The sequence below is a fragment of the Corvus moneduloides genome, chromosome 29 (assembly GCF_009650955.1).
Source record: "Corvus moneduloides isolate bCorMon1 chromosome 29, bCorMon1.pri, whole genome shotgun sequence".
Classification (NCBI taxonomy): domain Eukaryota; kingdom Metazoa; phylum Chordata; class Aves; order Passeriformes; family Corvidae; genus Corvus; species Corvus moneduloides.
The window spans coordinates 2857754-2881989 of record NC_045504.1 but is presented as its reverse complement, the minus strand read 5'-3'; the positions used below and the strand labels follow the sequence as shown (position 1 = coordinate 2881989).

The following is a 24236-nucleotide window of genomic DNA, read 5'->3' as shown; positions in this document are numbered from 1 at the left end:
GGGAAAACCGGGAATTTGGGGAATCCTTGGGAATCAATCCAAGAAATCCCAGCCGCAAATCCCGATCTCCTGCTGTTCCCAGCCCGGAATTCCCAGGAAATCCCAAAATCTCCAAATGCTTGGGAAGGAACCGACCCCAAAAGCGGCCAAGTCCCGGGATTTCCCGGAGAACATTCCATGCAAAAGGCTGGATCCTCCCTCACCTGGGCAGGGAAGCTCCGGGAGCTGCTCCGGGCCTGGAGCCCTCGGCCGTGTGAACCTCGACCCCCACGGACCTGCGGGAATCCGGGATCAGCCGGAAAATCGGGAATGCCGGGAGCGGCCCCGGGTGGGGATCCCAACCACAGGGAGGATTCCCGCTTTTCCAGAGGGTTCATTCCGCTTAAATCCCCTCCTGGAGCTTGGGAAGGAGCAGGGAATTCCAGGGGTCCATCAGGACATCTCCCAACTCTTTCCCAAGTTTCCAGAGGTTTCCCAGAGGTTTTATCCCAACCAAACCTTCCTGGAGCACGTCTGGAACGGGTCGGGAGAATTCCCAACGTTTCCAATCCCACCCAGAAGTTTCCAGGTTTTCCAGAGGGGTCCATCCCAGTTAAACCTTCTCCTGCAGTTTATGACCCCAAAACCCTCGGGAACGACCCCAAAAACCCCTCGGGAACAACCCCAAAAACCCCTCGGGAACGACCCCAAAAACCCTCGGGAACGACCCCAAAAACCCTCGGGAACGATGTCAAAACCCTCGGGAACGATGTCAAAACCCTCGGGAATGATCCCAAAACCCCTCGGGAATGACCCCAAAACCCTCGGGAATGACCCCAAAACCCTCGGGAACGACCCCAAAAACCTCGGGAACGACCCCAAAAACCCTCGGGAACGATGTCAAAACCCTCGGGAATGATCCCAAAACCCTCGGGAACGACTCCAAAAACCCTCGGGAACGATGTCAAAACCCTCGGGAATGATCCCAAAACCCCTCGGGAATGACCCCAAAACCCTCGGGAACGACCCCAAAACCCTCGGGAACGACCCCAAAAACCCCTCGGGAATGACCCCAAAAACCCCTCGGGAATGACCCCAAAAACCCCTCGGGAATGACCCCAAAAACCCTCGGGAACGATGTCAAAACCCTCGGGAATGACCCAAAAACCCCTCGGGAATGATCCCAAAACCCTCGGGAACGATGTCAAAACCCTCGGGAACGACCCCAAAAACCCTCGGGAACGATCCCAAAAACCCCTTGGGAACGACCCCAAAAACCCTCGGGAACGACCCCAAAAACCCTCGGGAACGACCCCAAAAACCCTCGGGAACGATGTCAAAACCCTCGGGAACGACCCCAAAAACCCCTCGGGAACGACCCCAAAAACCCTCGGGAATGACCCCAAAACCCCTCGGGAATGACCCCAAAACCCTCGGGAACGACCCCAGGCCCCTGCTCCCGCCCCATCCCGCCGGGATGGCTCCCGGCATTCCCAGCTTTACCTGCTGGGGGGGGATCCGGCGCCGGCGCTGCCGAGGGAGGGGCTGGACAGGGACAGGGACGTGGCCACCGAGTCACTGCCGGCATCGGCCCCGGAGCCGGGGAGCGGCCGCGGGAGCAGGTCCGGCCGGGAACCTGGGAATGGGAACGGGAACTTGGGAATGGGAACGGGAACCTGGGAATGGGAACCTGGGAATGGGAACGGGAACTTGGGAACCTGGGAATGGGAACCTGGGAACGGGATCGGGAACCTGGGAACGGGATTGGGAACCTGGGAACCTGGGAATGGGAACCTGGGAATGGGATTGGGAACCTGGGAATGGGAACCTGGGAACCTGGGAATGGGAACCTGGGAATGGGAACCTGGGAATGGGAACGGGAACCTGGGAACCTGGGAACGGGAACTTGGGAATGGGAACGGGAACCTGGGAACGGGAACCTGGGAACGGGAACGGGAACTTGGGAACCTGGGAACGGGAACCTGGGAATGGGATCGGGAACCTGGGAACCTGGGAATGGGATTGGGAACCTGGGAATGGGAACCTGGGAACGGGAATGGGAACCTGGGAATGGGATTGGGAACCTGGGAATGGGAACCTGGGAACCTGGGAATGGGAACCTGGGAATGGGAACCTGGGAATGGGAACGGGAACCTGGGAACCTGGGAACGGGAACTTGGGAATGGGAACGGGAACCTGGGAACGGGAACCTGGGAACGGGAACGGGAACTTGGGAACCTGGGAACGGGAACCTGGGAATGGGATCGGGAACCTGGGAACCTGGGAATGGGATTGGGAACCTGGGAATGGGAACCTGGGAACGGGAATGGGAACCTGGGAATGGGATTGGGAACCTGGGAATGGGAACCTGGGAATGGGAACGGGAACTTGGGAACCTGGGAATGGGAACCTGGGAATGGGATCGGGAACCTGGGAACCTGGGAATGGGATTGGGAACCTGGGAATGGGAACCTGGGAACGGGAATGGGAACCTGGGAATGGGATTGGGAACCTGGGAATGGGAACGGGAACCTGGGAATGGGAACCTGGGAATGGGATTGGGAACCTGGGAATGGGAACGGGAACCTGGGAATGGGAACCTGGGAACGGGAACCTGGGAACCTGGGAACCTGGGAATGGGAACCTGGGAACGGGAATGGGAACCTGGGAATGGGATTGGGAACCTGGGAATGGGAACCTGGGAACCTGGGAATGGGAACCTGGGAATGGGAACGGGAACTTGGGAACCTGGGAATGGGAACCTGGGAACCTGGGAATGGGAACCTGGGAATGGGATTGGGAACCTGGGAATGGGAACCTGGGAATGGGAACGGGAACCTGGGAACCTGGGAATGGGAACCTGGGAACGGGAATGGGAACCTGGGAATGGGATTGGGAACCTGGGATTGGGAACCTGGGAACCTGGGAATGGGAACCTGGGAATGGGAACGGGAACTTGGGAACCTGGGAATGGGAACCTGGGAATGGGAATGGGAACCTGGGAATGGGATCGGGAACCTGGGAACCTGGGAATGGGATTGGGAACCTGGGAATGGGAACCTGGGAACGGGAATGGGAACCTGGGAATGGGATTGGGAACCTGGGAATGGGAACCTGGGAATGGGAACGGGAACCTGGAAACCTGGGAATGGGAACCTGGGAATGGGATTGGGAACCTGGGAATGGGAACCTGGGAATGGGAATGGGAACCTGGGAACAGGAAAGGGGTCTGGGAATGGGATTGGGAACCCTGGAATGGGAACCTGGGAATGGGATTGGGAATGGGATTGGGAACGGGAATAGGAACCTGGGAACGGGAACCTCGGAACCTGGGAATGGGATTGGGAACCTGGGAATGGGAACCTGGGAATGGGAACTTGGGATCAGGAATGGGACTGGGGTCAGGAACGGGGTCTGGAAACCTGGGAACAGCACTGGGATCAGGAATGGGGTCAGGACCAAACCAGGGATTTGGGATCAGGGCTGGGAACACCCCAGGGGCAGCCCAGGGATTCGGGATCAGGGCTGGAGCCCCTGGAAATAACGCAGGAACCTCTGGAAGTTCAGGATCGGGATCATTCCCACACCAGGAGCAGCTCGGGGATGAAAATGGGGAATTTTTGGGATAAAAATGGGGATTTTGGGGGATAAAAATGGGGATTTTGGGGGATAAAAATGGGGGATTTTGGGGGATAAAAAGGGGGAATTTTTGGGATAAAAATGGGGGATTTTGGGGGATAAAAATGGGGGATTTTGGGGGATAAAAATGGGGGATTTTTGGGATAAAAATGGGGAATTTTGGGGGATAAAAATGGGGGATTTTGGGGGATAAAAATGGGGGATTTTGGGGGATAAAAATGGGGGATTTTTGGGATAAAAATGGGGAATTTTTGGGATAAAAATGGGGGATTTTGGGGGATAAAAATGGGGATTTTGGGGGATAAAAAGGGGGAATTTTTGGGATAAAAATTCCCTGGAACCCACCTTGCTCCACGTCCGCCTCCGTGGTCAGCTGGGCTTTGGCGTCCCCAGATCCCGGGATTTGGGATGGGATCCCCCCCTGGCAGCTCCTCCTGGGAACGGCAGGGCCGCTCCGGCTCTTCTTGGAAGGGGAGGGTTTCACTGGGAAAAGGGGAGAATTCCATGAGAAACGGGATTTTCTGGGATTTTCCGGGGGGTCTGAGGGAAGGAAGAGGGGGAGAAGGAGGAAAAGGGGGGGAAAATCCTTAAAAAAAGCCTTTTCCAGGAAAAAAACCCCCCCACTTTTCCAGCTTTTCCAGGGGGTTTTTAGGGAAAGAGGAGGAAGAGAGGGCTGGGAAAAGAGGGGAAAAAAAAAATCCATAAAAACCCCACTTTTCCAGCTTTTCCAGGGGGTTTTTAGGGAAAGAGGAGGAAGAGAGGGCTGAGAAAAACAGGGAAAAGAGGGGGGAAAAAAAATCCATAAAACCCCCACTTTTCCAGCTTTTCCAGGGGGTTTTTAGGGAAAGAGGAGGAAGAGAGGGCTGGGAAAAGAGAGGAAAAAAAAAATCCATAAAACCCCCACTTTTCCAGCTTTTCCAGGGGGTTTTTAGGGAAAGAGGAGGAAGAGAGGGCTGGGAAAAGAGGGGAAAAAAAAAATCCATAAAAACCCCACTTTTCCAGCTTTTCCAGGGGGTTTTTAGGGAAAGAGGAGGAAGAGAGGGCTGGGAAAAACAGGGAAAAGAGAGGGAAAAAAAAATCCATAAAACCCCCACTTTTCCAGCTTTTTTTTTTTTGTTTTTTAACGGAAAAAGAAGCAAAAACGAGCTGAAAAAAGCAGGGAAAAAGCTGGAAAAAGGGGGAAAATCAGGAGCGGGGCCGAGATGCGGGAATTGCTCGGGGGGTGCCGGAGGAATTTGGGATAAGGGAGGGGATTTGGGAAGGGCGGGGCACTCACGGGGGATCCTGCGGAACACCGTGTGGCACATGAAGCGCTGGAAGCGCTCGGCGTAGAAGCTGGGCCGGTGCACGGACACCGTGTCCTGGCACGGGGAAAAAACGGGAGTCAGCCCCAAAATCCCGGGAATGCCGGCCGGGGAGGAGGGAATGAGAGGGGTCTGAGGAGGAATCCCGGGAATTTGGGTGGAAACTCCGGGGATTCAGGGGAAAATCGATGGGAATGGCAGTTTTTGGGGAGGAATCCCAGGAATCTGGGGAGAAATCCCAGGAATTTGGGTAGAATTCCCAGGAATTTGGGGAGAAATCCCGGGAATTGAGGGGAAAATCGATGGGAAAAGCATTTTTTGGGGAGGAATCCCAGGAATTTGGGGAGAAATCCGGGGAATTTGGGGAGAAATCCCGGGAATTCAGGGGAAAATCGATGGGAATGGCAGTTTTTGGGGAAGAATCCCAGGAATCTGGGGAGAAATCCCAGGAATTTAGGGAGAAATCCCGGGAATTCAGGGGAAAGACAATGGGAAAAGCGTTTTTTTGGGGAGGAATCCCGGGAATTTGGGTAGAAATCCCAGGAATTTGGGTAGAAATCCCGGGAATTCAGGGGAAAATTGATGGGAAAAACGTTTTTTTGGGGAGGAATCCCGGGAATTTGGGTAGAATTCCCAGGAATTCAGGGGAAAATCGATGGGAATGGCAGTTTTTGGGGAGGAATCCCAGGAATTTGGGTAGAAATCCTGGGAATCCAGGGGAAAAATCGATGGGAAAAGCGTTTTTGGGGAGGAATCCCAGGAATTTGGGGAGAAATCCCAGGAATTCAGGGGAAAACCTTAAAACTTGAGAGTTTTCCACAAAAATGGGCAATTTTTCCTTAAGAAAGAGCATTTTCCCTAAAAAAAGTCCCTTTTCCCCTTTAAAAACTCCCTTTTTCCTTGAAGAAATCCCGGTTTTTTCCACAGGAGATGCCATTTTTCCATGGAAATTCCCATTCCCACTCACCCCGTCGTGCACCAGGGCCTTCCAGGAGTGCTCCAGCTTCTTCACGAACCTGCGGGGAGGGAGCGCAGGAGGAATTCCCAGGGAATTCCCAGGAAATTCCCACCCAATTCCCAGGCTTTGGATTTTTCCCCCTTCTCCCGTTTTTCCCAGATTTTTTTTTCCCAATTCGAGGCTTCCAAAGGGTTAATTGTGCTCAATTCCCAACGTTTTCTGGGAATGGGAAGGAAATCCGGGCAAATCCAAGGGGTTGAGCCCCAAAATGCCGGAAAATCGGGAGAAAATCGTGGAATCCATGGAAGTGTTCAGGAAATGAGGGAATTGAGGAAACGAGAGAAATGAAATCAGGGCGTAATTAACGAAGTCATTAGAAGAACTCATTAAATAATTAAAGGAAAAAATTAGATCCATAAAAGGATGAAATAAATAAATAAATTAAATTAAATAAATAAAAAAATATAAAATCTTATATCAAATAAATAAAGAAAATAAATAAAATTACGAAATAAAACAATAAAATAAATAAGAGGATGAAATAAATGAAATAAATAAAATAAACGACACAATAACAACTAAATGCATAAAAGGAATTAAATAAACAAAAGAATGAAATAAAAGAATCAAATAAATAAGTAAATAAATAAAAGAATGAAATAAACAAAATAAAGAATGAAATAAATGAAATAACAAAATAAATGAAATTAATGAAATAAAACAATGAAAAAATGGGAAATAATGATGAATAACAACGATACTGATGCAATAATAATGAAATAAAGAAATTAAGTAAATAATTATATAAAGAAAGAAAGAATTAAATAAATGAACTAATGAAATAAAGTAAAGGGAGAAATAAATGAATCAAATGAATCAAATGAATATAATGAAAGAAATGAAATTAAAAAATAAACAAGTAAATGAAAGAGTTAAAAAATACAACAGCAATTAATAAAAGAAATCAGCAAACAATTCCATAAATAAAAGAACTGGATAAATAAGATACTAAAATAAATAAAATAATGAATTTAATTAATTAATGAAAGAAAACAATTAATCAAATAAAATAATTAATCAAAATAATTAATGAAATAAAATAATTCAATCAAAATAATTAATGAAATAAAATAATTCAATCAAATAACTTTTGAAATAAACAATGAAAGGAATACAAAAATTATCAATAAAAGAAGAAGAAAAGGTTTCTTAGGTGGATTTTTGGGAGTCAATCCCAAAAAAAACCCCCGGGAGAAGCCAATGGTGGAAATTCCGGATGCAGGGGGGATCCAAAGGCTCAGGAAAGGAGGGATCCGGGAAGGAACGGGTTAATTAATAAGCAATTAATGACCTGTAGGACTGCAGGACGTCGATGATGCCGATGTAGAGCAGCAGCCGCTCCCCGCGGGAATTCCTGGCGGGAATCCCGCCCATCCTGGGAAAAGGGAATGGGATCGGGAATGGGATCAGGAATGGGGGCAGGGAATGGGGGCAGGGAATGGGATCAGGAATGGGATCGGGAATGGGATCGGGAATGGGATCGGGAATGGGATCAGGAATGGGGGCAGGGAATGGGATCAGGGAATGGGGGCAGGGAATGGGGGCAGGGAATGGGATCAGGGAATGGGATCAGGGAATGGGATCGGGAATGGGGGCAGGGAATGGGATCAGGGAATGGGGGCAGGGAATGGGGGCAGGGAATGGGGGCAGGGAATGGGATCGGGAATGGGATCGGGAATGGGATCGGGAATGGGATCAGGAATGGGGGCAGGGAATGGGATCAGGGAATGGGGACAGGGAATGGGATCAGGGAATGGGATCAGGAATGGGATCAGGGAATGGGGGCAGGGAATGGGGGCAGGGAATGGGATCAGGGAATGGGATCAGGGAATGGGATCGGGAATGGGGGCAGGGAATGGGATCAGGGAATGGGGGCAGGGAATGGGGGCAGGGAATGGGGACAGGGAATGGGGACAGGGAATGGGATCAGGGAATGGGATCAGGGAATGGGATCAGGGAATGGGATCAGGAATGGGATCAGGAATGGGGGCAGGGAATGGGGGCAGGGAATGGGGGCAGGGAATGGGATCAGGAATGGGGGCAGGGAATGGGGGCAGGGAATGGGATCGGGAATGGGATCGGGAATGGGATCGGGAATGGGATCAGGAATGGGGGCAGGGAATGGGGACAGGGAATGGGATCAGGGAATGGGATCAGGGAATGGGGGCAGGGAATGGGGGCAGGGAATGGGGGCAGGGAATGGGATCAGGGAATGGGATCAGGGAATGGGATCAGGGAATGGGATCAGGAATGGGGGCAGGGAATGGGGGCAGGGAATGGGGGCAGGGAATGGGATCAGGAATGGGGGCAGGGAATGGGGGCAGGGAATGGGATCAGGGAATGGGATCGGGAATGGGATCAGGGAATGGGATCAGGGAATGGGGGCAGGGAATGGGATCAGGGAATGGGATCAGGGAATGGGATCAGGGAAAGGATCCACAGGATCCCATCCAGGGCAGGGAGCAGCTCCCAGCATCCCGGGGGGCTCCGGGGAATCCATGGAACAGCCTGGCCAGGGCCCTGCATTTCCCCCTAAAACCCCACCTGACCCCGCCCAGGGAATCCTGGAAAGGTTTGGGATGGAAAGGAACCTTAATAAAAATCGGGATGAACACCAGGACCCTTCCCAGGGCCGGCAAAGCCCTTCCAGCTTCCCAGGAATCCCAGTAAACCCCAGCATCTCACTGGTCAGTGGTGTCGATGGATTCCACGGCTGTGGAGCTCCCAATCCCAGAAATCCCCAACCCCAGTGACTCCCAGTAAGCCCCAGGATCTCACTGGTCGTCGGTCTCGATGGATTCCACGGCTGTGGAGTTCCCAAACCCCGACCCCAATCCCAGAAATCCTCAACCCCAGTGACTCCCAGTGACTCCCAGTGACTCCCAGTGACTCACTGGTCATCAGTCTCGATGGATTCCACGGCTGTGGAGCTCCCAAATCCTGATCCCAATCCCAGAAATCCTCAACCCCAGTGACTCCCAGTGACTCCCAGTAAGGCCCAGGATCTCACTGGTCATCAGTCTCGACGGATTCCACGGCTGTAGAGCTCCCAAATCCTGATCCCAATCCCAGAAATCCTCAACCCCAGTGACTCCCAGTGACTCCCAGTAAGGCCCAGGATGTCACTGGTCATCAGTCTCGACGGATTCCACGGCTGTGGAGCTCCCAAATCCTGATCCCAATCCCAGAAATCCTCAACCCCAGTGACTCCCAGTGACTCCCAGTAAGGCCCAGGATCTCACTGGTCATCAGTCTCGATGGATTCCACGGCTGTGGAGCTCCCAAATCCTGATCCCAATCCCAGAAATCCTCAACCCCAGTGACTCCCAGTGACTCCCAGTGACTCACTGGTCAGCAGTCTCAATGGATTCCATGGCTGTGGAGTTCCCAAACCCAGAAATCCTCAACCCCAGTGCCTCCCAGTGCCTCCCAGTAAGCCCCAGCATCTCACTGGGCATCAGTCTCAATGGATTCCACGGCTGTAGAGTTCCCAAACTCAGAAATCCTCAACCCCAGTGCCTCCCAGTGCCTCCCAGCCAGCCCCAGCATCTCACTGGTCGTCGGTCTCGATGGTGCCGCCGCGGCGGGCCTCTCCCTGGATGGACTCCATGGCCGTGGAGTAGAGCGCTCTCTGCGCCGCCGGCCGCCCCCGGCCGTCCCAGCCGCCGTTGCCGGCCGCGCGCTCCCGCTGCGCCTGGTCCAGGTTGTGGATGGCCACCAGCAGGCTGTAATCCATGATCTTGAAGCTCTGGAGAACCTGGGACGGGCACAGAGGTGGGAATTCGGCAGCGGGGAGGGCGGGTTTGCACAGGGGAGCTGCTGGAAACGCTCAGGAAATGGGGATGTGCCTCCTGCTTTTGGCACGGAGCGCCCCGGAATTCCCAGCTTTTCCAACTCCACGGCTGCCAAGGAAGCGTTTTTCCACAAGAATCCCCCCAAAAGGCCGGGGGAAAGTCACCGCACAATCCCTCTGCAGCGTTTTCCATGGAACGTGACACGGTTTTAAACCCACGGAGAGGATTTTGACCAATTCTGACCCAATCTGAGCTGGATTCAGCCCAGAATTCCCTGGATTTTGCTCTGCTCCAGAGTTGAGAGGATCCTTCCTCCACCTCTGGGGGCTTAATCCTAAAAATACTGAAAAAACCTGGGATCCAGCTCCTGTCCTCACCCAAAACACCTCAAAATTCCCAAGTTTTCCAACTCAACCACTCCCAAGGGTCAAACACCCACCGTTTTTCCACAAAAAAACCCCAAGAATCAGGAAAAGGGGCAGAACCTTCAGTATTTTTTCACAAAAAGCCAAGAAAAAGGGCAGAACACCTACAATTTTTCCACAAAAAAATCCAGAAAAAGGGCGGAACACCCACCATTTTCTCACAAAAAAACCCCTAAAAGAATCAGGAAAAAGACTGGAACATCCACCATTTGTCCATGAAAAAAAAGGAAAAAGGGCAGAACACCAACAATTTTTCCCAGGAAAACCCTGAAAAAAAGTCAAGAAAAAGGGCAGAATACCCCCAGTTCTTCCAGAAAAAATCTGAAAACATCAGGAAAAAGAGTGGAACACCCCCACTTTTCCCACAAAAAAACCTACAAAAATCGGGAAGAAGAGTGGAACACCCCCACTTTTCCCACAAAAAAATTGGGAAGAAGAGTGGAACACCCCCACTTTTCCCACAAGAAAATTGGGAAGAAGAGTGGAACACCCCCACTTTTCCCACAAGAAAAACCCTAAAAAAAATCAGGAAAAAGGCTGAAACACCCCCACTTTTCCCGCAAAAAACCTACAAAAATCAGGAAAAAGAGTGGAACACCCTCACTTCTTCCACAAAAAAATCCAAAAAAAACCAGGAAAAAGACTGGAACACCCCCACTTTTCCTACAAAAAAACCTGAAAAAAATCAGGAAAGAGAGTGGAACACCCCCACTTTTCCCACAAAAAACACAAAAAAATCAGGAAGAAGAGTGGAACACCCCCACTTTTCCCACAAAAAACACAAAAAAATCAGGAAGAAGAGTGGAACACCCCCACTTTTCCATAAAAAAAACCCCTAAAAAATCAGGAAGAAGAGTGGAACGCCCCCACTTTTCCACAAAAAAAACCCCAAAAATCAGGAAAAAGGGCAAAACACCAACAATTTTCCCACAAGAAACACAAAAAAATCAGGAAAAAGAGTGGAACACCCCCACTTTTTCCACAAAAAAACCCCCCAAAATCAGGAAAAAGAGTAGAATGCCCCCACCTTTTCCTACAAAAAAACCTGAAAAAAATCAGGAAAAAGAGTGGAACACCCCCACTTTTCCCACAAAAAACACGAAAAAAATCAGGAAGAAGAGTGGAACACCCCCACTTTTCCATAAAAAAACCAAAAAAATCAGGAAAAAGAGTGGAACACCCCCAATTTTCCACAAAAAAAACCTGAAAAAAATCAGGAAAGAGAGTGGAACACCCCCACTTTTCCACAAAAAAACCCCAAAAATCAGGAAAAAGGGCGAAACACCAACAATTTTTCCACAAAAAAACCACAAAATCAGGAAAAAGAGTGGAACACCCACACTTTTCCCACAAAAAAAACCAAAAAAATCAGGAAAAAGAGTGGAATGCCCCCACTTTTCCCCACAAAAAAACCTACAAAAATCGGGAAGAAGAGTGGAACACCCCCACTTTTCCCACAAAAAACACAAAAAAAATCAGGAAGAAGAGTGGAACACCCCCACTTTTCCATAAAAAAACCAAAAAAATCAGGAAAAAGAGTGGAACACCCCCAATTTTCCACAAAAAAACCACGAAAAAAATCAGAAAAGAGAGTGGAACACCCCCACTTTTCCACAAAAAAACCCCAAAAATCAGGAAAAAGGGCGAAACACCAACAATTTTTCCACAAAAAAACCACAAAATCAGGAAAAAGAGTGGAACACCCACACTTTTCCCACAAAAAAACCAAAAAAATCAGGAAAAAGAGTGGAATGCCCCCACTTTTCCCCACAAAAAAACCTACAAAAATCGGGAAGAAGAGTGGAACACCCCCACTTTTCCCACAAAAAAACCAAAAAAATCAGGAAAAAGAGTGGAACACCCCCACTTTTCCCACAAAAAAACACGAAAAAATCAGGAAGAAGAGTGGAACACCCCCACTTTTCCCACAAAAAATCAGGAAAAAGAGTGGAACACCCCCACTTTTCCCACAAAAAACACAAAAAAATCAGGAAAAAGAGTGGAACACCCCCACTTTTCCCACAAAAAAACCACGAAAAAATCAGGAAAAATGGCACAACACCCCCAAATTTTCCCACAAAAAAAAACCCCCGGGGAAAAACTCACCAAACAATCCCTCTGCAGCGTCTTACAGAGAGCGTTGTACATATCCGAGTCCAGGAAAAGGCCGTCGGGAATATCCTGCATGAAATCCAAGTCCTTGAAGGTGGGGAAAACCTTTTCCCGCTCCTTTTGGGACGCCCGGCGTTTGTAGGTGGAGCCCTTGAGGTCGTACTTGAGGTGCATCCGCACGGAGCGGGGCAGGAGGTTGTTCATCACCACGATCCGGATGTTCTTGCCCCCGGCCTGGACGCAGTACAGCCCGTAAAATTTGGGAAGGAGGGTCCGGGGGTTTTGGTTCAGGTTCTGCAGCGGGGGAAAATGTGGGAATAGGGTTAGGATTCCTGTGGGTTTGGGGGTTTTCTATGGGTTTTTTTATGGAGTTTTGGGGTGGGGATGGGTGAAAATCAGGGATGAAACATGGGAATGACGTCAAAATCTCTCTGGGTTTTGGGGTTTTGGGGTCGGGAATGGGTCAAAATCTGGGATAAAAGGCAGGAATAGCATCAAAATCCCGCTGGTTGTTTTGGACTGGGGGGCTTTTATGTGGAAATGGGGTTAGGAATGGGTCAAAATCAGGGATAAAACATGGGAATACCACGAAAATCCATCCAATTGTTTGGGATTGGGAATGGGGCGAACTCGGGGGAAAGGGCACAGGGAAGGGATTCCAGGATTCCATGAGCTGGCTCAGATTGGATTTCAGGGATAAATCCTTCCCTGGCCCAGGTCATTCCACGGATTCCCCATCCCTGGGAGGGCCCAGCTGGATCCCCCTGGCACAGGGGGAGCTGCCCTGGCCCCGATCCCGATGACTCCACAGATTTTCGGGGATTCGCACGGGGCTTTTTCATCCTTCCCCCATTCCAGGCGCTTCCCAAGGCTGGGGATTCCCGGAATCCCGGGCTCACCATGTAATAGCCGGGCAGCAGCTTCTGCAGGAACTCGGCCTCCTTGTGCTGCACGGTTTTGATGATGAACTCGTCGTCGCTGGAGACGTAGAACAGGGAACCGCTGGCGCCGGAGTTGGAGAGCTCGATCAGGGGGTCGTTGCACAGGGAATACTGAGGGGGAAAAGTGGGAAGAGCAGCTGGAATTTCATCGGGAATGTTGGTTCGCATTAAGAATTAGCGGGGAAAACGGCGGGAGCGGGGGAGGGCAGCGGGATTTTGTGGGGTGGAACCATGAGGAGAAATATTCATGGGAAAGGTGAAAAATGGGAAGGAAAAGTGGGAAGAGGCATCCTGAAATGTGGGAAAGGGAGGGAAAAGGGAAGAGAGAAAGGAAATGGGGAAAAAATGGGAAAAAAACAGGAGAAAAGGGGGGGGGAGAGGGGGGAAAAAAAAAGGGGGGGAAGGAGGGAAAGGAAGGAGGGAAAGGAAGGAGGGAAAGGAAGGAGGGAAAGGAAGGAGGGAAAGGAAGGAGGGAAAGGGACGGGCGAAGGGCAAAGGGAAGGAACGCCGGGGACGGAAGGAAGGAAGGCCAGGGAAGGAAGGAAGGAACGCCGGGGAAGGAAGGAAGGAAGGCCGGGGACGGAAGGAAGGAAGGCCGGGGACGGAAGGAAGGAAGGCCGGGGAAGGAAGGAAGGAACGCCGGGGACGGAAGGAAGGAAGGCCGGGGAAGGAAGGAAGGAAGGCCGGGGAAGGAAGGAAGGAAGGCCGGGGAAGGAAGGAAGGAAGGCCGGGGACGGAAGGAAGGAAGGCCGGGGAAGGAAGGAAGGAAGGCCGGGGAAGGAAGGAAGGAACGCCGGGGAAGGAAGGAAGGAAGGCCGGGGAAGGAAGGAAGGAAGGCCGGGGAAGGAAGGAAGGCCGGGGAAGGAAGGAAGGAAGGCCGGGGAAGGAAGGAAGGAAGGAAGGCCGGGGAAGGAAGGAAGGCCGGGGAAGGCTGGCGCTCCCACTCACCAGGTAATCGTCCGGGCGGATCCCGAAGAGCTCCCGGAAGTAGCGGAAAGCCACGGGCGCGTAGGTCTTGAAGCGGAAATCGTTGTAGTGGTGGGCGGGGGTCAGGTTGCTGCCCTCGCTGCGGGGACACAGAGGAGCGGGATTGGGGTTTTCCATAGGGAACGCGGCCCCAAAGCGGCCCTGGGTGGGTGATTCCAGCCCCAGGGAGAGGAGGGGAAGGGGAGAGGCTGGGGGGATCAGGCTGCTGCCCTCACTGTGGGGCACAGAGGAGCGGGATTGGGGTTTTCCAGAGGGATCCAACCTGGAGAAGCCCCATGGGGAGGAGGGAATGGGGGAAAAGGAAGGGGAGGGGATGGGGAGGAAAGGGCAAAGGGAAAAAGGGGGCAAAGGGAAAAAGCGGGGGGAAAAAAGGGAAGGGGGGAAAAAAGGGAAGGGGGGAAAAAAGGGAAGGGGGGAAAAAAGGGAAGGGGGGAAAAAAGGGAAGGGGGGAAAAAAGGGAAGGGGGGAAAAAAGGGAAAAAAGCAGGGAAGAAAGGGGGGAAAAAAGGCAAAAAAGGGGAAAAAAGGTGAGGAAAAAAGGGAATGGCAAACCTCGGGAAGAAGATGCTCTCCACCACGTAGAAGTCCTGCATGAGCACGTCCCGCTCGGGCTTGGTGCTCAGGCTGCCCACGGTGTGCGTGATCCCAAGCTGGATCGCGCCCTTCAGCGCCGAGGAGGTCGTCTGGAACGGCAGGAACGGGAATCACACCCGGAAACGGGAGTGGGAATGGGAATTACAGCGGGAAACGGGAGTGGGAATGGGAATTACAGCGGGAAACAGGAGTGGGAATGGGAATTACAGCGGGAAATGGGAGTGGGAAGGGCTGGGAATGGGAATCACACCCGGAAACGGGAGTGGGAAGGGCTGGGAATGGGAATTACAGCGGGAAACGGGAGTGGGAAGGGCTGGGAATGGGAATTACAGCGGGAAATGGGAATGGGAAGGGCTGGGAATGGGAATTACAGCGGGAAATGGGAGCGGGAAGGGCTGGGAATGGGAATTACAGCGGGAAATGGGAATGGGAAGGGCTGGGAATGGGAATTACAGCGGGAAATGGGAGTGGGAAGGGCTGGGAATGGGAATTACAGTGGGAAATGGGAGTGGGAAGGGCTGGAGTTCAGTGGGAATGGGAGCGATTCAAAGGGAACGGGAGGAGTTCAATGGGAATGGGAATTCGATGGGATTTCAATGGGAATGGGAGGGATTCATTGGGAATTCAGTGGGAATGGGAACGGGAATTCAATGGGAATTCAGTGGGAATTACACAGGAAAGCAGGAATGGGAATGGATGGAGTTCAGTGGGAATGGCAGGAATTCAGTGGGAATGGGAATGCAGCAGGAATGGAAATGGGAATTCAGTGAGAATGGGAATTCAATAGGAATGGATGGAATTCAATGGGAAGAACCCCCAAAAAACCCCCCATTTACGAATTCCCAAGTAATTCCCTCTTTGCCCAGCAAACTCCAGCCATTCCATGGGATTCACAGGAATTTCTGTGCCCTTGGGAAGTTCCCAAGAAACCTGAGAACTCGGGGCTTAAAAATCCTCTTCCCAAAGGCTCTGGAAAAGCAGCCGAAAAGCCCCGAAAGATTCCCCTTTCCCTTCATTTCCATGGAATCCCCCCCCCTTCCCACAGCGATCCCAGGTAGAATTCCTTGGGAAAAGGGGTGGAAAAGCGGGAATTTACCTTTTTGTAGGTGGTTTCCCCGGTGGAATCCACTCCTCTGTGGCCTTTCCGGATGGTTTGGGATCCAGGCTGGCCAGAACCTCCCGGCATCTTGGGAAAAGGGAAAACGGGAAGAGCAAAAAAAAAAGGGGAAATTCAATTTTTCCGAGGATTTTTCCCACCCAAAAGCACCTGGAAAAGTTTGGGGTTTTTCCCCGGAATCCACGGAAAGCTGGGCTGGGATTTTCCCCACAGTAATTCCAAGGTTTCAGGAGGAATTTTGGGAAGGTTGCAAATCCCAATCCGGTGGTTCCCGGCCCAGGAATCCATGGATTCATCCAGGAGTTGTTAAATGGAGTTTTCCAGAATAAATTTGGGGTTTGGAGCAGGAATTCCCTTGGGAAAGGCAAATTCCCGGAATTCCCACAGGGGAAGCTGCTCAGGGTCAAGGCAGGCTTGGAAAAGGAGCAGGAAAAGCTGGAAAAGGAGCAGGAAAAGCTGGAAAAGGAGCAGGAAAAGCTGGAATTTGGGATTTTCCCAGCCAGGGAACAACTCAGGTTTGGAAAAGGACCACAAAACTCTGGAAAAGGAGGAGAAAAAACTGGAAAAGGAGGAGAAAAAGCTGGAATTCGGGATTTTCCCAGCCAAGGAACAACTACAGCTTGGAAAAGGAGCAGGAAAAGCTGGAATTTGGGATTTTCCCAGCCAGGGAACGACTCAGGTTTGGAAAAGGAGCAGAAAACCCTGGAAAAGGAGCAGGAAAAGCTGGAAAAGGAGGAAAAAAAGCTGGAATTCGGGATTTTCCCAGCCAAGGAACAACTACAGCTTGGAAAAGGAGCAGGAAAAGCTGGAATTGGGGATTTTCCCAGCCTGGAACTCACCTCGGGAGTCAGGGATTTTTTGAAGGTGTTGGATCCTGCCAAGAGAAAGGAAAATCCACACTCAGAGAGCATCAATCCCCCAAAAAAATTCCAAAAAAAGATCCTGGAAAAGCTCTGCCGCAGCCCTTTCCCAGCCCAGGAGGGTTCCAGGAATTCCAAGTCCCAGGAATCCTCTAAAAACCCGGATCTAAGGGATCCAGAGGCAGCTCCAGCCCTATCCCCGCTGGATTTTCCATCCCTAAATTCCATGGATTTAATTCGAGCTCCCTCTCCAGAGCATCCCAAATATCCCAAATTTTTGCTGCCTGAACACCTTAAGAACGGGAATATCCCAAAAATTCACAAATATCCCACAAATCCCGGAGCATCCGGCAGCGCTTCCTGGGATTTTTGGTGGCAATTCCAACCCCTGGAAGCCCTGGGAAAACTGGGAAAGGCTCCAGGAGCATCTCCTGGAGGTGTAACAGGGATTATTTGGGAATTAATCTCAGTCTGGACCCGAAATTCCTGGATCTTACAGCCCGATTTTCCACCCAAACACTTCCAGAATTTAAAATTCCAGCCCCTCCCTGCTCCCAGCAGCTCCAGGAACCCAAATCCGCCCATTTTTCCATGGAAATGGATTTAAAATTCCATTTTTATGGCAGTCGGGGAATACAAATCCCCCCAAAAATCCCCCAAAAATCCCTTTTCCAGCCTCGATTCCCAGAAAAAAAAAGGGGGTCCCCAGCCCCTTTTCCAGCTGGGATGGCTCCAATGGAGCAGGAAAATCGGGATCGGCTTTGTGGGAATAGCAACAATTCTTTCCCAAAAAAAGGGCAGATTTGGGTCAGGTCGGTTCCCGGGAGCGCTGGGAATCCGCAGGGATTCAGGGAATGTTTAATTACTGCTGGAAAAAAGGGCAAGGATTCAGCCTAACGCCTTGGGACGGAGCCCAAATCCCAGGAAAAGCAGCTCAGGGAGGAGAACACCGGGATTAATCCCAAAAAAAAAAGGATTTTTAGGGATGGCAGAGGGAGAATTCCAACCCTGAGTGGACAAAGGCCAGCGGAGAAGGGGGAGGGAGGAGCAGATTCCACTTCCCAAAGGGAATTCCAGGGAAAATTCAGGAAATGGGGTTTGGGGGTGGTTGAAAAATCCCCAACCTCCTGCGGTTTTCCCTGGTTCCCAGAGAATTTTCCATGGATTTGCTCCCGGTTTTGTTTTTTTTCTATCTGAATTTTTCAACTCCAGGCCAAAACAAAAAAAAAATCCAAAGGAATTTTGGGGTCTTTTCGTGGGAAGGGATTTTTTCCGTGGGAAAACCCACAGCCATTCCCAGGGAAAAAAACCAGAATTGTATCCCAAATCCGGGTTTGGAGTCACTTGACAGAACTATTTTGAGCCTCTCAGATGCTGTTGGATAAATTGGGATCAGGGATTGTCCCGGTTTCCAGGAATTTGGGAAAACATTCCTGGCTGTTCCCACCTCTTTTTAAGGCTCAAAATTCAGGATTTTGCTCCCAGCTCCTGGGTTTTTTTGAGGGATTTTGGGAGGAACTCCCTCAGCCTCGGCATTCCCAATTCAAATCCCGGAATTTTGGGCATGAGGGAAGCAGGAAAATGAGGAAAACCCCTATGGAAAACAGGGAAAGGCTCCAAACCCACCCAAATTCCCTGGATTTAGGGTGGGAAACCTCGGGAAAACAACACAGGGTGTCCCAAAAATCCCCAGGGAAGGGCTTGGGGTAATTCCAGGATTATCCAGGAGCAAAACAAACCCTTAAATCCAAATAAAACCTTTTTTTATCCCAAAAATAAACCAGGATTCCCAACTTTTCCAGCACCTATTCCAGGATCACCCTTGTTATTCCCAGAAGTAATGGGAATTATTGCAGCAGGAAGGAAAAAGGGATTTTATTTGTGGAGTTGGGAGATTTTCCCTCAAATCCCATCTGGTTCTTCCTCGGGAGAAGCTCCAAATCCCAAATGGGAAAAACAGGAAAAATCCCAGAAAAGCAGGAAAAAACCCCAAAGAACAAGGGAAAAATCCCAGAAAAATAGGAAAGAGTCCCAGAAAAAGGGGAAAGTTGAATTTATCCCAAGCCCCCACGCTGCTCTCCAGGGGTTTCTGGCTCCAAATTCCCAAAACACCCCAGGGATAAAGAGGCAGAAAATCAGGGATCAGGCCCTAAATCCTTCCAGGGGAGCAGGGACCACCCCCACTCCTTCCCATATGGAATTTTCATGGATCTGAGCGAGTCACAGCCCAAATTTAAGGTGGAAAAAGCGATCTGGAGCTTGTAGGAAAAGCAGGGTAAGGGGCTGGACTCTCCCAGGATTCTGCCAAGTCCAGGAAAAACCGGGAAAAGGAAAAATCCCAGGTTTAAAGGCCAAAAATTCCCTGTTTTATCCCTAAACAAAGCCTCCGAGCCCGCGAATTCCCGGTTTCCAGAGCGCCGGCTGCACTTCCAGCCCTTTCCCTGGCTGCCATCGCCGCTTATCCAAACAAATCCCGTGCTCACGTCGGTGTTCCCACAGGATTCCCGGGCTCGGGAAGGGATTCGGGGGATTTCGGGATCCCGCTCTGGGAGCCGGGAGCCGCTCCCACCCCTGAGTCACCGGACGGGAACGGGAATCGAATTTCCCTGGCACCAAAAAACTTCTCCCTCCCCACCCCGATCCCACTTTTTTTTTTTTTTTGGGGGGGGGGGGAGGAATTTCGAGCCCTCCCAAATCCCCCTCTGTGCATTCCCAGGTTTTCCACAGGGAAAGGGCAGCTTGGAATTCGATTTTTTCCATAGAAAAGTCGGGTCCAGACCCACCCATGGCACCCCCCACCACCCCCCCCCCCCCCCCACAAGGGAGATCCAGATCCCCCCCCCCAGGAGATTCCCACACGCACCCCCCCAAAAAAACCCCTATAAACACCCCAAAAAATCCCCCTCAGCCCCACAGTTCTGCCCCCCCAGACCCCCCCCAAAAAACCCTGAAGACCCCAAAAAACTCCTCATAAGCCCCACAGCCCTACACCCCCCCAAAAGGCCCCAAAGACCTCCCAAAAAAGCCCTCTCAGCCCCAGAATTCTACACCCACAAAAAAACGCCAAAGACCCCCTAAAAACCCCTCAGCCCAGTCCTACACCCTCCAAAACCCCCCCACCCCAGAGGCCTGAGACCCCCAGATCCCCCTCCCGCCCCCAGACCCCTCATAACCCCCCAAAATCCCCCATCGCCCTCAGCTCCTCACACCCCCAGACCCCTCATAACCCCCCAAAATCCCTCATCGCCCTCAGCTCCTCACACCCCCAGACCCCTCATAACCCCCCAAAATCCCCCCCACTCCCCTCCCGCCCCCAGACCCCTCATAACCCCCCAAAATCCCCCCCACTCCCCTCATCTCCTCCCGCCCGCAGAGCCCCCTCAGACCCCCCAAATCCCCCCATTCCCCTCCCGCCCCCAGACCCCTCATAAGCCCCCAAAATCCCCCCACTCCCCTCCCGCCCCCAGACCCCTCATAACCCCCCCAAAATCCCCCCCACTCCCCTCATCTCCTCCCGCCCGCAGAGCCCCCTCAGACCCCCCAAATCCCCCCATTCCCCCCGTCCCCTCCCGCCCTCAGAGCCCCCTCAGACCCCCCAAATCCCCCCATTCCCCTCCCGCCCCCAGACCCCTCATAACCCCCCAAATCCCCCCATTCCCCCCGTCCCCTCCCGCCCTCAGAGCCCCCTCAGACCCCCCAAATCCCCCCATTCCCCCCGTCCCCTCCCGCCCTCAGAGCCCCCTCAGACCCCCCAAATCCCCCCATTCCCCCCGTCCCCTCCCGCCCTCAGAGCCCCCTCAGATCCCCCAAATCCCCCCATTCCCCCCGTCCCCTCCCGCCCTCAGAGCCCCCTCACCCTCACGCCCCCCCTCACCCCCTCACGCCCTCAGCCACCCCCCACCCCCTTCCCTCCCCACCCCTCCAGCCGCGCCCCCCTCGGAGCCCCCCTCAGAGCCCCTCAGCCCCACGCCCGGCCCCGTTCCCGGCCGGTACCGCCGAGGCCGCCGCTGCTGCCGCTGCTGCCGCCGGACTCGGGCCCCGCCGCCGCCGCCGCCGCCGCCATCTTGGAGCGTGAGCTGCGCCCCCCGCCCCCTCAGCCCGCCCCCGCCCGGCCCCGCCCACTCAGGCCACGCCCACTCAGGCCACGCCCCTCGGGGCACGCCCACTCGGGCCACGCCCACTCAGGCCCCGCCCACTCGGGCCACGCCCACTCGTTAAATTCACATTAAACGCCTCACACCCCCGCTCATGACGTCACCGAGACACACCCTAACGGGCTACACCCCACCCCGTGACGTCATGAGAGCACACGTGTCCCCGTCCTGTGGCGTCACACTGCTACGACCCACACATTTATGCCTCTATCGTATGACGCCACACAGCCGTACCCCCCCCCCCCAAATGCATCACAACCCACCCCGTGACATCACAGAGCGCACACACAACCCCGGACACCCCATGACGTTACAGAGTACGCATACCCCGTCCCATGACGTCACAGTCTCGCCCGATGACGTCACCCCGCACGTCCTCACTCCCCATCGATCGCTCTGCGCTCTGCGCTCTCTCCCCGCTGGGCGGTCCCGGCAGGCGGCTCAGCCGAGCGCCGAGATGAGCCTGGCCGAGGGCCGCGCCCCGCGGAGAACGGCCGGGAATCGCCTCTCGGGGCTGCTCCAGGCCGAGGAGGAGGACGAGTTCTACCAGACCACCTACGGCGGCTTCAACGAGGCGAGCGGCACCGGGAGGGACCGGCGGGAAAGGGGGAAAACGCGGCGGGAACGGGCCCGGCGCGCGCCCGGCGCTCTGAGGGGGAGGGACGGGGAGTGGCGGGAAACGTGAGGGGAGTGGGGGGGTGGGAGGTTGCGCGTCCAGGGACGTGGGGATAGCCGAGGGTGAGAAATCTCGGGGGCATCACTGGGATCCCCTGAGGTGATCCATCCCCGTGTCCTGTGGGAATCCGGGATAACGGGTGCCGGGCATCTCCGGGGGATCCATCCCCGAATCCCGCAGGAGTCTGGGCACGACGAGTCCCGTGAAGATCCCTCGGGGTTACCAATGCCGTGTTCCCGATCTCCGGAGTATCCCGCAGGAGTCCGGGGATGATGGGGGGTTCTGGAGGGGCTGATCTCATATTCCCGATGTCCCGCAGGAGTCCGGGGATGATGGGGGGTTCTGGAGGGGCTGATCTCATATTCCCGATGTCCCGCAGGAGTCCGGGGATGATGGGGGGTTCTGGAGGGGCTGATCTCATATTCCCGATGTCCCGCAGGAGTCCGGGGATGATGGGGGGTTCTGGAGGGGCTGATCTCATATTCCCGATGTCCCGCAGGAGTCCGGGGATGACGAGTACCGCGGGGAGCACTCGGACAGCGATGACGAGGTGGACTCGGACTTCGACATCGACGAGGGGGACGAGCCGGGCTCGGAGCAGGACGAGGCCGAGCCCCGCCGCCGCCGCCGCGTCCTCACCAAGGCCTACCGGGTACCGAGCCATCCCCGGGGATTCTCCCGGGAAAACAGGCGCCAAATCCACGGGTTTGGGGTTTTTTTTTATCCTCACGGTTCTGTTCCGGTCCTTCAGGAGCCGCTCAAGAGCCTCCGGGCCAAGAAGGCCGAGGGGCCGCGGGGAGGATCCCAGAAAAGTCGGGAGGTGAAATCCGTGCCCTTGGAGCTGCAGGAGGATGTGGGAGACAGTGAGTGTGGGGTGGGGTGGGAGGAGTCCGGGGAAATTGGGCTGGGAGTGGGGTTTTGGTGATCCCAGCTGGAAATGGGGTCCTTTGGGAGAGCTGCTGCTGCAGAAATGGGGTCCTGGGGATCTCCCAGTGCTCTGGGCTGGGAGTGGGATCCCGTGGGAGCACTCCCGGGATTCCAGCTGATCCCAGTGTCCCCGCAGGCCGGAAGCGTGTGCGGCAGTCCCGGCAGGCGTGCCCTGGGAGCGGGATCCTTCGGGAGAACTCCTGCTTCTCCAGGAGCTGGGAATGGGGCCCCAGGGCTCTCTGGGTGATCCGGGCTGGGAGCAGATCCCGGGGCTGATCCCAGTGTCCCCGCAGGCCGGAAGCACATGCGGCAGTCCACGACGGAGCACACCCGGCAGACGTTCCTGCGGCTCCAGGAGCGCCAGGTGCAATCCAAGAGGAAAAAGGGAGGCCCCAACTACGAGCGGCCCCTGACCCAGGAGGAGCTGCTGGAGGAGGCCAAGATCACCGAGGAGATCAACCTGAGATCCCTGGGTGAGTGGGAGCGGCATCGGGAGTGGGATCAGGATAGCGGGAATGGGGCTGGGGCGCTGAGAAGGGCACAGGGACTGGGACTGGGGTCGGGAACGGGGCTGGGAATGGGACAGGGCTGCCGGGAACGGCACAGGGATCCCAGGAACAGCCCTGGCACCCCTGTTCGGGGCTGAGCCGTTCCCGATGCCATTCCCGACCCCGTTCCCGATCCCAGAGAACTACGAGCGGCTGGAAGCGGACAAGAAGAAGCAGGTGCAGAAGAAGAGGAAGATCGTGGGCCCCGTGATCCGCTACTGGTCCCTGACCATGCCCCTCCTGCCCGAGCCCGGCCGCGACGATCCCGTGGATGTCGAGGGGTGAGTGGCACCACAATCCCAAATCCCAGCCTGGATCCTGCCCTGGAGCTGCTCCAGAGGGGTTGGGCAGCGCCTCGGAGCTCCCAAATCCCAAATTCCCGTTTTGGGGGGTGGATTTGGGCACTGAATCCCAACCTGGAGCCTCCCTTGGCTCTGTCTCAGCTTTGGGGAGGAAAAGCAGCTCGGAGACCCCAAATCCCATGGGAAAAGCAGAGTTTGGGCACCACACTGGAACCCCCAAATCCCATTGGAGAAGCAATTTTTGGGCACCCAAATCCCATGGGAAAAGCATGTTTGGGGCCCCAAATCCTGCAGGAAAAGCAGGTTCTGGGCACCACCTTGGAGCCCCAAATCCCATGGGAAAACCAGGTTCTGGGCACTACTTTGGAGCCCCCAAATCCCAAAATCCTGTGTCAGCAGCAGGTTCTGGAGTCCCCAGATCTCCAATCCTGTTGGGAAAGCCGTTTTCAGCCATCACCTTGGATGCCCCAAACCCTGCAGGAAAAGCAGGTCCTGGGCACCACCTTGGCACCCCCAAATCCCATGGGAAAAGCAGCTTTTGGGCCAAACCCCGGGCTGCTGAGCTTCTCCCACCCCATCCTGGTGCCCGTTCCAGGCTGGACCCCGACTCCCGCCCCGCTCCCGCCCCGTTCTCCCCCGGGAAGTGCTCGCGCACCTTCATCTCCTTCAGCGACGACGCCACCTTCGAGCGCTGCTTCCCCAAGTGCCGGCCCCCGCGGCTGCCGGTGCGGGAGCTGTGCCCCGTCACCCACAAGCCGGCCCTGTACCGCGACCCCATCACCGACATCCCCTACTCCAACGCCCGCGCCTTCCGCATCATCCGCGAGGCCTACAGGAAGTACATCACCGCCCACGGGCTG

General features: G+C 53.9%; 2 protein-coding genes across 3 annotated transcripts in view; one reads left to right on the top strand and one right to left on the bottom strand.

Annotated features, from left to right (window-relative positions):
- Window positions 1-284: 284 nt before the first annotated feature.
- PIP5K1A (phosphatidylinositol-4-phosphate 5-kinase type 1 alpha) lies at window positions 285-21330 on the bottom strand. Of its 2 annotated transcripts, none has more exons than XM_032093541.1 (14): window positions 21251-21330; window positions 16749-16783; window positions 15889-15978; window positions 14751-14881; window positions 14161-14278; window positions 13171-13323; window positions 12266-12565; window positions 9495-9697; window positions 7232-7315; window positions 5890-5938; window positions 4895-4979; window positions 3964-4101; window positions 1483-1615; window positions 285-400 (listed from the first exon to the last, which is right to left on the bottom strand). In XM_032093541.1, the coding sequence occupies exons 1-14, from the start codon at window positions 21309-21311 to the stop codon at window positions 292-294; spliced, it is 1689 nt and encodes a 562-aa protein (XP_031949432.1). In that variant the 5' UTR covers window positions 21312-21330; the 3' UTR covers window positions 285-291. The 2 variants fall into 2 exon arrangements, with proteins under 2 accessions (XP_031949432.1, XP_031949433.1); XM_032093542.1 differs by lacking the exon at window positions 21251-21330 and adding an exon at window positions 20763-20799.
- Window positions 21331-21355: 25 nt separating this feature from the next.
- VPS72 (vacuolar protein sorting 72 homolog) overlaps window positions 21356-24236 on the top strand; it is a 3842-nt gene continuing 961 nt past the window's right edge. Inside the window, exons 1-6 of the mRNA XM_032093397.1 lie at window positions 21356-21497; window positions 22099-22251; window positions 22351-22462; window positions 22820-22999; window positions 23214-23355; window positions 23972-24232. Coding sequence (XP_031949288.1) covers window positions 21381-21497; window positions 22099-22251; window positions 22351-22462; window positions 22820-22999; window positions 23214-23355; window positions 23972-24232 — 965 coding nt within the window. The 5' untranslated portion in view covers window positions 21356-21380. The remainder of the gene's footprint in view (window positions 21498-22098; window positions 22252-22350; window positions 22463-22819; window positions 23000-23213; window positions 23356-23971; window positions 24233-24236) is intronic.

What these genes read in the sequence shown, in the direction of transcription:
- PIP5K1A (XM_032093541.1), bottom strand. Translation starts at nt 21,311, where the DNA reads ATGGGGAGTGAGGACGTGCGGGGTGACGTCATCGGGCGAGACTGTGAC. An exon ending in CTGTGACGTCATGGGACGGG is followed by an intron (nt 16,784 to 21,250) that starts GTATGCGTACTC and finishes TTCTCTTGGCAG; the next exon opens with GATCCAACACCTTCAAAAAA. An exon ending in GCCGGATCCCCCCCCAGCAG is followed by an intron (nt 401 to 1,482) that starts GTAAAGCTGGGA and finishes CTCCTTCCCAAG; the next exon opens with CTCCAGGAGGGGATTTAAGC.